Raw genomic sequence first — 14,586 nt, 5'->3', positions numbered from 1 at the left:
GGTGGTGGGAGTCAGGCGTTAGATAGGAATCTGTGTGCGTGGCTTTCCTGTAGACAGAGTGTCCCAACGAGCCATCAGGTCTCTTCTCGATAAAACATCCAGGAATGGTAGCTTGCCATCATTTTCCACTTCCATGGTGAATTTGATACATGGGTGTATGGAATTGATGTGGTTTTAAAATTGGTTCAGTGCTGACAGGCCATGTGGCCAGATAACGAACGTGTCATCTACGCATCTCTTCCACAAGGAGGGACGTAGAGTTGATGTCTGGATGGCATCTGTCTCAAATTTTTCCATGAAAAGTTTCGCTACCATTGGCGATAAAGGAGAATCCATTGGGGGTACCCTAATTTTATTTGTGATGAATTTAAATTGTTTATTTTATTTCTACATACGTGACTTTACCAAAATAACCAATGAGTATAGTAATTTCTGCAGTCACGAAAGCTTAAATTCTAGATTTACCCTAATTTTGTTTGTAGAATGTACCATTCCAGGTTAATTAAGTGTTAGTTAGGCAGTGCCTCACCAATGTTGGTTTATCAGGATTCAGTCCCTGTTGGTCCAAGTCTTCAATGATTGCAATGGTGTCAGGTACAGGTACCTTGGTGAACAGGGAGACTACATCGAAACTGACAAGCAAATCATCTAGAGATATTGAGATATCCTTGATTCTAGAAAGCAAGTGAGCTGAGTTAAGTCCAGCTGAGGTGGTCTTGCCCGTGAAAGGAAGCAGGGTCTCAGACAGAAATCGGGCCAGTTTGTAGGTGGGTGAGTTAATGGTGGAGACGATAGGACGGAGTGGAGTACCTTCTTTATGGATTTTTGGAAGGCCATAAAATCTGGGTGGGCTAGCAGCCGAAGGTTTTAGAGAGAGCTGCTTGGTCAGTTCGATTAGAAAAGTCGAATTTGTGATGATATTGTTGGTTTTCGTGGCCAGGCGGTTGGTAGGATCTCCATTGATTTTGGTATCGCTGCCATCATTAAGAAGGTCCTAAATTTTGTTATTGTAAGTGGTTTTATCCATGATGACAGTGGCATTGCCTTTGTTTATTACCTGCGTGTTTCTTCTAACTCAATCACCCCCTCATCCTTGTTTTGGCCTCCATCCCATGTGTCCTTCTACACAGGAGTTTCCAACGTCTGACCAACAGAACGGGCATGCTCTCCCATCGGGCGAACCTCAGCCCCCGCCGCCAACCCAACCAAAGGTGCAGAGGCCCTACAACTCCCTACCCAGGTAACCAAGGCCAAAGAGATGGGGAGTAGGGTGGGGGGGAGTGGAATCTAGGGCAGTTTGTCTTTGTCCTGAGATCCAAAAGGGGGCTGAGGGAGCCTCAGAGAGGGCCTCACTAAATAATTGGCTCACACATTCACAAGCTCATTCAATAACTCATTATTTTACTCACTCGCACACTAAGTCTGTCACTCGCTCATTAACTCACTCGCACTCTCATTCACCAGCTCGTTTACCCACCTATTCGACTGCTCACGCTCTCCCTTGTTCGTTTGCTCGCCTAAGAGCCCCAACCTCTCGCCCATCATCACACTTAACATCACACCCGGCATCACACCTCACCTCGACTCACTGTCTCTCTGCCAGGGGAAACATTGGGAAACGCGAGCGCAAAACAGCATCATAAGCAACAACATGCTTTATTAATCAGCACTCTTATCAAGATGGCTTTGGTGCTCTCATGCATGAACAAATAACCACACAGACATCACACATGATCCTCTGATAGAGTCGGAATAATAAATAATATTACTATACTTCACCTTGCCAGTGATTGTAGCTTGGTGAAAGTGGGGAGGGGGGGGTTGCACCTTGGACCAGTTCATATGAATTCACTGCTGATGATAGTGGTGGCTAGAGGTTGAACTTGGGATACCAAGTTCATGTCACATTGCGCTAACCCCTATGCCACCGCTCCCCCCCCCCAGTCCAATAATATAACAGAATAATGTGTTGTTTTCACCCATGAACGTTTCAGAAAGGCCAATCTTCCGATTGTTGGTGTTAGGAGAACAGATTGAATGGAAAATCCACACACAAGGGAAAATCTTTGAACTCTGCAGAGAAGAGCTCTGCAACCTACTTGCTGCACTGCTTCCTACAGGCAGATATTTTTCATACATGCCTCTTAGATGGATCTTCCTTCCATGACTCCCATGTTTCTGGACGACAAGGGCCTCCCCGCGCCAAAGAGTTTGTAGAGGTTATTTAACCATTATTCATCTTTAAGTGAGTGCGTCCCTCATTCACAAGTGAGCACTGGCGAGAGAGAAATTATTCATCTCCATTGGCAGTCCTGAACTAGTGGTGGGAATCCCACATTCGTGTGATGGATTTTGCTGTTTACTGCCCACAGTGTGAAAGGTGGTTGGCTTTTAGTCGACACGAAACCTGGATTGGTGCTTGCAACTTCCTGGTCAGGTGTTTTAGCCACACCTGGCCCCCAAACATTGACCGAAATGTGATGGTTGTGTATTTGTATTAATGTGGTAACAAATAGCTTGAGGCACTGTGACGTCAAACCGAAGCACCTTGACAAAATCATTACCAAAAGAGTGACGGGGTCTGCACAGTCATAGGGGGCTTGGGAGGTGGAGATGGGATGAAAGCGTTTCTGTGTTTCAGGAGAGGTCAGACTCTCCCAGCGCATTCCGTGTAAACAGTCAATGGAGCACTTTACACAACCTGCGCACCCACCCACCCCCAGCCGAGGAAATTCTCATCCTGGAAGACAGCTCTTTCCCAACGACGTTTCTTTCGTGTCTCCACTGTCCGTCACCTCCAATGCAGTTTAACATTGCCATGTTTACTCATCGCTTTTAACCACGAAAAAAATGCTTTGGAAATTGTCTTGAGATATCGTCGCATTTACACTCTTTATAAACACATTATGTTGTCTCTCCAATCCATGCAGTCTCGCTCACAGTTTTACTTTTCATTATATTATCCAGCATTAACGTTAATGCCCTTGCAATATGATGTTCGTGGTCATCATCAGCCGTCGTCGAGCCACTGCTGAATGAAGGTTTACCCACGCTGTTGCCATCCTTCATGGTCCTGAGATGCCACAATCCATCTCACTTCTGCACATGAACGGCTCTCGTCACACCATCTCTGCTGTGGTCATCCTCTCAGGAGCTTACTCTCTCCGTAGGCTACCAATCTGTCTCGGGCTCATGCATCGGCCATTACCCCTTGTAGCCATGATCTGCCCTGCCCAATCTCACTTTCTTTAACAGTCAACATTGTGTCTCTGATTTGCATTTGTTCTCTAATCCACGTGTCTCTCTCAGTGTAATGCCAAGAAACATATCCTTTAGTCTCAACGATGTGGCTTTTAATGTAATGCTTTAGCTCATGTGATTTTAGCTTAGCTTCCATGCGTTTCTTCGCATGTAATGTGCAGTGTCAAATTAGGCAGCGGTAGGCAATGATGGCTGTCCTGTTCTGATCCCTAACAAGGATTGTTCTCTGGTCTAACACTGGTGAGACGAGGTCCAAAAGAAGGCTGTCTCTGATGTAGGCCAATCAGTTTCAAAGATGATGTTTATATGAGCAGACCATGTTTGTTTGCATGTTCACCACAAGTCCGTGTGGGTAATGTAAATTTGATTCCTTGCAAAAGGTTTATATTTTATGTTTGAACATCTTAACACCTCCTGTTTTATTGCCAGAAAGGGTAAAATCTCTTCTTATTTTTTCATAACAAGGATGATACTGTGATACAGGTCTCATTGCTGCTCTTAATACAAGACTGCATGCATTGTATGTGCAGCGTAGTGATCTCTCATGGAAGGCATTAATGGTCACAAATCACACTTTCTGCAGCGTAGAAATCGCATCTGGCGTGCATAATTTGTCACTTTTCAGTTTGAGTTGTTGCTCGTCATTTACAGAAAGTGTTCGTTGTGGTTTAGTGTTGAAATTTACATACGAATGTGAAGCTGTGAGCAGTTTCACTGTTAGGGGGGTGCTCACTCACTCGCCCGATCCCTCACGATGGCGTGCATCGTCCGATTGCCATGTGGTTCAGGCATCCCAAGAAGACGTCGCAGCCCGCGAGTTGGCTGGTGCAAGCGCCAAGTGGGAACCTCGCAGCTGCGGGTGCCAGCTCGGGTGGCAGCAGCAGCGGCGGTAGCGGCAGTAGCGGTTGCAGCGCGACGGGCCCGCGGGCCCCGAGTGTCACGCAGCACAACCGCAGCTCCTCCGGTAGGCCCCGACCCGCCAGCACGCAGCCGCGGACGCTGCCCTATGGGTACAATGCACGCGTGCTGCAGGAAGCGCAGGAGCTCCTGCGACAGGAAGAGCAGCGGAGGCTCAGCGGTCAAAAGCAGCAGCAGCTGCAAGGAAATGGGGCATGCGAGGTGCACAGCAACAACAACCTGGCCACCACGACCGCTGCACCGGCATCGCAGAGCGAAGACCTGGACCAACGAGGCCACATGGCGGAGCAGCAGCAGCAGCAGCGCACGTCGGGAGGGGCCTTGGGGGCGGCCAGATTGGGCCACAATGGCTACCGCAGCACCGTGCGGAAGGAAGAATCTTCCTCTGCAGCATCGTCTCCCGCTGCCAAGGACGTCGGTCTTCTGTCGCCACCGGCTGCCATTTGAGCTGGCCGTACGCCTTGGCAGAATGATGATGATAATGGATAAAGTCTTCAACACCCTGTTTCAGTCGCGGCGGTTGTGTGATCATACTTAATCATACAATGTGGGTTGGTGAAGGAGGGAAGCCCAGGACTGCCTCAGACATCACTTGCCATTGTTGTTAACCATTGTTTCAAACTCAACTGGCTGGGTTCATAGCGCAGTGCGCTAAACACCGCACCGACGCTCCACCCCTTCGCATAGCCTGAGTTAATGGCGTGAGTGGTGTGGGCCACATTATATTAACTTTCTCTCATAGGGTGATGTGTGACTGTATGGATGGAGGTATCGGTTGTCAGAAGGTGCTTCCAGCATTGGAATGAGTAGTTTAAAGTTGGATCTGTGAAGCCATTCCCTTGACCACAATTGGAAGCTGATGCATCTAAGCTAGACTGCGCTGATGGGATGATGACTCAAGCAAGCTACTGGGCAAAGTGAAATGCTGTCGGCTTAAGCCTCCGAAAATTTCCAAAGATAGACACACTCCTGGATGAAAGACTTGTTATTTAACATGCTGTTGACTTTAAGTGGTCATTCCAGCAGATGTAAAGAAAGAGGCTTTGTGTTGGTATAAAATAAACTACTTAAAAAAAGACAATAAAAATGTACAATTATTTTAAATACTGGAAGAGCTGGAGCTGAGCCTTGGCCACACGCACCATGACTTCAACCCAAGTGTCAGATATCGGAGAACGCACACTGAGATGTGCTCCCTTACGTGCCTTGCCTACCGGCAATTTAGTTATATATATTTTTAACGAACTTGCATTGTATACGTACGTGTGGCGTTTATATGTGCGCATACACTTATTTACTTCACATATACCTGTATACTTTTAATTACGCGCATTCACATGGACGCACGTGGTTTATGTTTTCCACAAATTCGGTGAAAACCGCAGGGCCGAGCGACCAGCAGCTGCGGGGAAGGGCTTCAGTTAATGAGAGAACGTGACGATGGATTTGCTGATAGCGCATTTCATTTGCCTCGGTGCTTGGCATGGCTGCTTCAGGCGTGTCACTTGCTGCTGCCGCATACTTCAGCACCCAGTGTAGTGGTTGACCCACACATTTTCCCGCACGCCTCGATTATCGCGGTTGCTTTCGCCCAAAGCATGCCAGCGCGTTTGTGATAACTTCATACGCTGGCATAATTTACACTGTGCAATTTTCATCTTTTATTTTCTCATGGGCGTGTTTTACAGTTTTTTTTATCAACAATCATGTGGTTTGCCTTATTAAAGACATTTTTTTGTACTATTCTTTTAATCACATCATCCGCGTGCACCGTGTTTTGTATTCTTCACGTTCGTAGCTACGTCCCTTTTCGTTTTTTTTTTACAGCTCCGTACCCTCCAGCCAAGGACACGACATCATCCAAAGCTGAAAGTGGCGACGTGACTGTCAGAACAATAAGTTTAATTCTCCAGTAGGCGTCAACATGCACGCCACACACCCCACCACCGTCCCCTCCTCCGCCACTCTCCTCTCTCTCTCTCTCTGGCCCCAACTGAATTCCCTTTCGCTCACCTATTATCTGGAAACATCAGCTCAAGATAGCGATTTTTTTTTTACTTCAGCCCTCGTGATCCGTCCGCGGGCTGGCTGTCCGTCGTTTCGGCGATTCTCTTCCATTCACGCTAAGGTTTTGCGCGATTCGCGACGCGGCGTAACACACGAGTGTGGGCAGATTATACGCACTCCAATTTAACACCACCGGATAATTCTAATCAGAATCTTCACCTATTACGCCGAGTGCTTAGAAAGCTCTTTGCGAGGCACACAGGCACCGTAACGGGACGTCATCAGCGACTGTAATGTTCTCGTTGCACATGCTCGTTGTCAAGTGTCAAAAAGAGAGAAATCAGTTAATTTATCTTGAGAGTGGCAAATCACCTATGTTAAAACATAAGTGATTAAGTAAAGTCCTGATTGGCCACATTATTTCTAGGAGGTAGGTAATGGGTAGATCGGTACGAGGCCTGTTCATATTCACCTTCCCCCACCGATTGATTTGACCAATTGCCATGATTTAGGGAGTAATTCAAGAATGTATTATTTTCATCTCATTTTAAAAGTCTCACTTCAACATCTTATTATTTTGATTTAAAGCTTCTGTGACTGCAGGGATTCATATTCTTGGTTCTTTCGGTAAAGTCACGTAGAAGGGAAACAATAAAATATTAAAAATATAAAGCAATAAAATTCTCACAACGTTTCGACTGCAACACAAGCAATCATCATCAGGTGTGAAAACCACAGCAAGAAAATTTGAAAAGAGTGGCAGTTTTTTAACGTTAGCACCACGGAGAGCGATTTGGCAGTTATTCAGATGGACGAGTCCATCTATGTTCTGGCTACCATGAGAGATTCGTTCATGAGGCTATCCACATATACAAACACAGAGACAATTTCAACCGACAAGATGGATTCTGGCTTAGCAATCATTGGAAGGATTTGATAAACCATTTCGGGTCTTAATTGATTGTTCACGCTTACGGTGGCTTTCAGACCGCAGCCATTATTTTCGTCTCCCCCCTCCTCTTTTCCGAACATAAATGGACTCGTCCATCTTAATACCTGCCAAATTGCTCTACGTGGTGCTAACGTTAAAAAAAACCCGCCACTTTTTTTCAATTTTTCTTGCTGTGGTTTTCACACCTGATGATGATTGCTTGTGTTGCAGTCGAAACGTCGTGAGACTTTTATTGTTTTATATTTTGATTATTTTATTGTTTCCCTTCCACGTGACTTTATCGAAAGAACCAAGAATATATATCTTATTATTTGTTAAGTCTGATTCATACGATTATCTTAAATATTACAATTTAATGTATTTGCAGATATCTTCTATTAATTTGTATGCTTATGATTCTATGCATGTATTGAAACAATAAGAATATATATTTGTACTGATTCTATGAATAGTCACCTGCCTAATAGGCATAAGAGGTGTATTCTTACGTTCAAAATACGTGCATTGAATTGTGAAGTACTACGTTTTCGATTTTACGTCGTATTTCATGGGTTTACATCTGGCATGCAACCACTAGAGGCTGCTACATTCTCCAGCATGTAAAAACAATTATGTTCTTGAATTGATGGCGACCCTGGGGCATGACAGTTCATACAATCTCAGAGGAGGTGAATCGTCGTTCACCCTTTGGTAGTTAGGTAACTAAACTTGAATGCAGGTGAGAGCACGTACGGGTATCATGTTTCTCTTGCAGGGAAAAACGTGTTTCTATGAGCACGCTTTGCAGAAACATGAGCCACTGAGAGCCAGGCCAGGTACGGTTCTTAGCGTTAATCGTGGATTCGGTGAAGGAATTCCCTTATTGAGATGCCTGTAAGTTGAATGAAAGTGTGAAGGTCAGGGATTTCACATTTGGAGACGCGGCCTTCACAACCAACCCCAAAAAATCATGATTGAGTTACTTGTATTAACAATTCTCCCAGCGGTGCAGTCCGTGATACTGCAATTGTAAAAATTCCGGACGATTAATCCCAAGACCTCGTGGTGCCGAGTGGATGCAAGCACAAGGAACATTTATGAAAGCTTTTATTCGCGATAAAAGCAACGAAAAGTGATGACAATGTTCTGTGTTTCAGACACGTCTTGAAAAATGTCAGACAGCTGTAATGCGTTGCGACTAAAGTGATCGTGGTGGGACATCGCGTCCGTGGTTTTATTAGTTTGCGTATAAAATGCTTATTGCTTTGTCAACATGAATTACCTGTAAAAATCGTGTTATCAGCAACATCACGGTGCAAAATGTGCCGAATAGGTCACCTGCTATTTAATTTAATTCCTCCTATTTTTGTTCAGCTTTGTATTTTTTACAATACATAATCTGTTAACAATAAGAAACAAATGTAAACATGTTCTTCGTGTGAAAAAGTCTAAAATGTTGGCATCCCTAATGTCGATAATGCCTACTCGACACAACGATTCATTGAGATTGTTATTCTCATTTGCTGTCAGAATCACTGACTGCGCCGCATAATGATCGCGATCCTCGCTAGTTTATTAAAAACGGGGCGTGCCAATGAACATAATACGCGACTGCAAGCCCATCTGCCACGAAGTGATGTGGTAAAGGGAGTCTTAATGGTCGAGTGTTGGAGGACAGGTGAGTGTGACTTTATCTTAACCCTACGCAAAGACGGCCATGTGATCGCTGTACGAGGGAGGAGTGCTCATCTCCAGGTTTCTAACATTCCCACAATGATTGAGGTCAAAATGTGCAATTGTAGACTGCTAATTTTTTATTTATTCAACAACTGGAATAGCTCTGTGATGTGTTTTCAGGTTACACCTCGTGGTGTTCGACACCGTGTCAGTTGGAGTACAACCGTGAAAACCCATGCAGCACTGGAATAGCTAACGATAGAGTTGTTTGATGCATATATTACAGACACAATAGATATGTCCAGAATATGGATACTTAAGTTCTTGTGGATAACTTACAAACCTGGGAAAGACAGCTTCTACGCTTCTCTCATGCTTGTATAACAGATCATAAAGCGGTGTCCATACCACTGTATTAGGTAGGATGGATTTTCAAGAATAAAAAAAAATATTTAATTCATGGCAGGGATATTGCCGGGATTTGATTATGGTTGTGGTCCCGAATCAATTTGGGAAATGTCAATTTTAGCAAACCTGGATTGTTTTATTCAAAGTGAAGTAGTGACTGGTGGGTCGACTGCCAGGGTGGAAGAAAAAATTGTTCTGTCAGGAGCCAGGAAAACAACAATGTTTGGATTGTACGTTGTGCATACTTGTTTAGCAGGGGCCCCAGTTGTAACGAGCTCCAGTATTTCCCTGGGTCTGTGGATCTGGGTGGGCGCACACCAACAACACAGCCACGGAGGAGGAACCTGTGCCTAGTAGCGTCCTGATAATTTGTTTTAGTATTATCTCCTCCCCTGGTGCACCGAGAGTCTCTTTTTATTTATTTATTCGCTTTGTGGGATATGGATTTAATGAAGACTGAACAAGGCTAGCATTTGAAAAGTAAAGTACGGAAGGTGTCATAAATGTGTGTGGGTTTCTATGTTCTGGTCACACGTTCTGCTCAATGTTGGGCTCCTATGCAAGCTGATGTTTATACGTGATCATAATAGTAGATTGAGTGCATTGAAGGTCACAGTATTAAGTTCGGCAATAACTGTGAGTGCCCACGCTTTTAATATATTGTTTTCAGAGCCCTTTAGCCAAACCTATGTTGTCCTAAGACTTCATCTGGAACGTGTAAGGTCCACGGAGCCCACCGGTTGAGCTTGTAGTTTGCTATCTCAAACAACAGTCGTCATCCTATGGCAAACTGGCTCCCCCACTATAGGAATGTGGAATTTCGAGCAGTAACTGCCTCTGATATCAGTGCCCTCTTACTTTGACTTTTGTGAGTGAGGCCGTGTCATTTCCAAGCTCGAACTTTGTTCTGAACTGATGAGCAGCAAGTGCTGTTGGCTGACATTAAGACTCAGCCCTGTAGAACATCGCAAGCCACTTAACATTTAACAAGGACTTGGTCCAGTAATTCCTACTCCGTTGCCATACCTTCGCCATGCAGAGTTTTATTTATATAAATGTTGTTAGAGTTTAAATCCCAATCGCGGGTCAATTCAACATGTCAGCCCTCCGAAGCTGAACAAACTTATTGGCACCATGCGCGAAGGTCAACACAAGCCATCTTGCAGATATTCTCCACCATGGAAATGTGGAATTTCCTAGATCAAGGCCAATCACGGCCGGTTGACCTCTGGTTCAAATGCGAATACCATCCCATTGCCGTAGGAGCGTGGAGATACTTCAACTTTTAACACGACATAACAAACAAGAGCGTTGAGTGCTGTCACGATGTTTTTTTTGTTTTAAACGGTACAGCAACCTATTCGGTGTCTTGGTAAAGCCCACAATTTAACACGTAGGCTTTCGCGACCAATATCATCCATAATAGTTTTTTGTGTGTAGCATGACAGCTGATTATGTTGCCAGCCTTCATAGTGCCAGTGTGTGAGCATGCAGCGCATGTCCCATTCACGCTTGATGAGACAACATCAACCCCCATGGTTTCGCTAACATTTCACAGAAACTTCAGTTCTTGCTCGTGGGCTGAACACACATGGGTCGCCTTGCTGTACCCGGTCATCTTCACCGTCGTAATTATAGGCATGCTGCGCTCTTGTTTTTGCTTTGATTTGTCTTGGAAGTTTGCAAAGACATGATTCTGTTGTGAATAGTAGATTCATCTGCGAAGCCTCGAAGTTGCCTGCCCAGACTTAGTCTGAACATTTTGAACAAATGGATGTTTAGGTGTGTATATATGTTTTTCTCCTGGAATAAACTTCTCGGACAGATATTATCACGCATGCATTAAAACGTGCCAGTCCTTTACTTACATGTCAATGTAAATTGTAGGTTCTTTGTTGGATTGTTTTTCAAATCAATGTGTGGCTTAACTAAGCAGCGCTATCGCAGTGAAAATGCTCCGCTCGTTGTGCGTTGCTTGTTGCTCGTCGTGGCAGGCGTCCGGAGCTATGTTCAATCGTCTTGGCGAATAACAAGCATGCCCATGGTTTAATAGGCACATTGCCTTGAGCAGCATGTGGTTAAATGCGTTAAGAGCCTGTAGTGAGGATGATGTAAGGCCACCCCTTAGGTCTTGCGTGAAACATAAAGCTCCACTCACCGCATCTCCCCACGGCCAAACTGCCCACATTCATCAACTTTCTCCATTGAAATGTAAACCAGGCAATGATAGACAAAATCTGTCCATTCATTGGTAGACATGGGGGAAGGTGAGCTGTTTGAGGAGTGATGAGCAAGGTTTGAGAACGTCCGATTTGGCATTTACTCTCTCAACACGTTTCATCCATTAATTATATCCACCGTACGACGTTGCGCGGTCGTTAACATTTGGTATATTTGCGTCCGTGACTGTACCTTTAGAATCTGGATGCGCATCTTACCTGCACATTATGGACTTGATCTCAAGTCAGACTCGCCGAGACTTCGAAACTGAAGTGGTTCATACTGTGGAGTTTAAAGTGATGTATTGGCTTATTTACATTATGAAAAAAATAACATTATCAGTCATTGCTGTGATTTCTATTCAATATACTGTCACTTTTAATGCAGTTTAAGCTGGGTGCAGGTGTCGGTCAATCATTCCTTTATGAATTTCAATTGGGCTGGAAGCATCATGTCAGGAAACAAAGAATCATTGAGGAAATCTCCCGTATGGCAGAGCAATGTTGCAAAAAGGAGTTTCTCCGAAACTCTCCCGAATAATAATTTGAGCGGCCTTTTTGTCCTTTACAAGTGGGATAGCACATTCCCATGCACTCTGCTATGATATGGTTGCATTGCAGTAACACCGATATTCGAATTCTCATGGCTGGAAGTTAGCCAAATTAAATTAGCAAAACCAAATGTTACGTATTTTATCTTGTGTGTGCTCATATGTGACCAGACTGAGACCATCAGCTCTGTTGCCCATGAGAAGCCGGTTTAATAATGAGTCGCTCTCTGGGATGAAAACCAGGATTTTGGCGGTGGCGGCTCCCGGCACCCTCACCTCTACACCACGCGTCCCCCTTTAAAACGTTTTACTTGAAAGCATACATTGCCCTTCCCTCAAAATTGTAAAGGAAAAGGAGGGATTCAATCGAAAAGAAGAATGGAATGTGTAAATTTCAGTTTGTAATGCTCTTGGCTCAGTATATAATTTATGGCTGCATTATAAAAGTGTTGCAAGTCCACTCCATGGAAATATAACACTGCAATGGGGTGGGCTTTTTTACTATGGGGAAAGCGTATTAGAGGTAACCAGGCACACGGTTTCTCAGATACCAGACGTTAACCACCTGGTGCAACCGATTACTTTTCCCCACATAATTTTTGAATGGATAGCAAAGTGCAAAAAATTGTACAAGATAGACTAGAGTTAAAGTAATAAAATAGGAACCTTCAACACAAGTTTATTCATCGGTGGCCTGCCACTGCAAAACAACATTCATCTACCGGGAGTCGGTGAAGAAAATAGACTGGCAGAAACTTGGTAAAATGTACAGTAATGGTTGCACATCTACCTCATGCAAAGTCTGCCAATGTTGGCAAATGCCTTTATGTGACCATTTTGACATATTGGCGAAGGTTGTCCCACTTTATCCAAATATTGGTGAAGAACGGCCCGTAAAAAATCGCCTAACCGATGTGTGTTTAGGCTGTTTGGTCAGGATGTCAATCTGTGGCCAATTGGAAAAACACTTTCAATAATTTTTGTCCTCTGTTGGCGTGCATCGCTTGACATGACAAAGCAAAGTACCATTATTTCAGGTGTTTTACAAAAAATTGGCCAGACCCCTGTAGAAACGAGTGGACAAGTGTGCATGCAGCTGTGTATCTGTGGCATTGTCTATACACACTTCAATATCAGTGCCACGATGGTGACACATGGATGTCTTTTCGTGGTACTCAGATTGCCGTACGCTGACTGGAATATATTACGCACCATACATGCACATCCACGGACGTTTATTTTATTTTATTTTCTCGGTCCGTGACTGCACACACCTAACGATACAATTGTTTTTCTAAGGCGCTACATCAGTGCGGTTACCTTGGCTCGCATAATCATCAAGTCTCTATATATGGCAAAAATAAAACAAAATAGCCGAACTTCACACCCCCGCTGAACTGCATGGCTTCGCTCAAACGATTTCAATATTTATGTGCCGGGGCATGGAAACTGGGCCCTTTTAAAAAAAAAGGTTCCGACCAAACACTCCAGCGTTCGGGTGCGTGGGACGCGGTGTATGTACACATAAATTACCACGAATATACACTGACCGTCCCAGTGAGCTCTGTACAGTTAACGGTACTTTGGAGACTACAGTGTTAAGTTTGTATCAGCTCTGGGTTGATTCCTCAGTTATCTGCTGTAATTTTTTTGTCGCGTTTAATAATATAATGTCCATAGTAGCCTGCTTTAATGAACAGTATTTGTGCGTTGAGGCTGCACGCGTGTGGTCACTGTGCCGTCGTGCGGTGTACTAAGCCTGACCGGTGCCGAGGAGAGGCAACAGCGTCTCCTTGTTGACATGATAACAGGTGCCACGGAGTCAGCAGTGGAGCTCCATACGCCATGCTTTGCCTCTCATTGTTATTGCTCGGTCATTTGCATGTTTTTTTTTACATTGACGAAAACTTGTATTTACATTTTTACTACAGAAATAAAGCTGATATTTCCGCTTGACAGAGCGAACCGTGAGTGCAATAACGTGTTTTGTTATAAGCGTGTAATATGGATCGTGTGAGGTGATGGAGGTTGGGTGGGAGGGAGGCGGGTGAGTGATATACTTTGAGTTCATCGTAGTGGTGCACAACTCTGGTGGATCATTTCGAGATTTGTGAAATGCCCAGATTCACTATGCAGTGAGGCGGCCAGTTAGTTTGCAGAACAACAAGTCGGTTGGTGGACCCATCATTCTGTGCTGATCTTTGAGTGTGTGTGGTGGGTCTTCTTTGGTTCTTTCAGTAAAGTCACGTAGAATGAGGATAAAATAATAAATTAATGAAAATAAAATAACACAATAAAATTCTCACGACGTTTCGGCCACAACACAAGTGGTCTTCTTCAGGTGAAAGGAACAGACCTGTCGGGACGACAGAGCTTCAATGAACGTTGTTAAGATTCGTAGCGTCTTTTAAGCTGGTTTAGAGGAGTGAGGCACCTTGACAAAGGGGTTTACATATAAAACAGGAGAATTTAGCATTGAAATAGCTGAGTGATTAGCTTGTGACTGGTCGTAGAAATAGCTATGTTAAAGTCAACGCTTACACATCCACAGAGGCACCTAGTACAAATCAAACAGGAGAATTTAGCATTGAAATAGCTGAGTGATTAGCTTGTG

General features: G+C 44.3%; 1 protein-coding gene across 8 annotated transcripts in view; it reads left to right on the top strand.

Moving 5' to 3' along the window:
- Nucleotides 1-13,937, top strand: part of LOC116947012 (partitioning defective 3 homolog) — a 221,214-nt gene extending 207,277 nt beyond the window's left edge. For 7 of the 8 annotated variants that reach the window (XM_076070123.1, XM_076070112.1, XM_076070108.1 and 4 more), the window contains 2 exons: nt 1,131-1,240; nt 4,050-13,937. In XM_076070123.1, the coding sequence (XP_075926238.1) occupies nt 1,131-1,240; nt 4,050-4,626 (687 nt within the window). In that variant the 3' untranslated portion in view covers nt 4,627-13,937. Of the gene's footprint in view, nt 1-1,130; nt 1,241-4,049 lie in introns of those variants that run through there. The other variant, XR_012945462.1, reaches the window with a different exon arrangement.
- The last annotated feature ends 649 nt before the right edge of the window (nt 13,938-14,586 follow it).

This window comes from Petromyzon marinus, chromosome 2 (assembly GCF_048934315.1).
Source record: "Petromyzon marinus isolate PM22_M1 ecotype Great Lakes invasive population chromosome 2, UKy_Petmar_22M1.pri1.0, whole genome shotgun sequence".
Classification (NCBI taxonomy): domain Eukaryota; kingdom Metazoa; phylum Chordata; class Hyperoartia; order Petromyzontiformes; family Petromyzontidae; genus Petromyzon; species Petromyzon marinus.
This window is presented reverse-complemented; position numbering and strand designations above follow the sequence as displayed.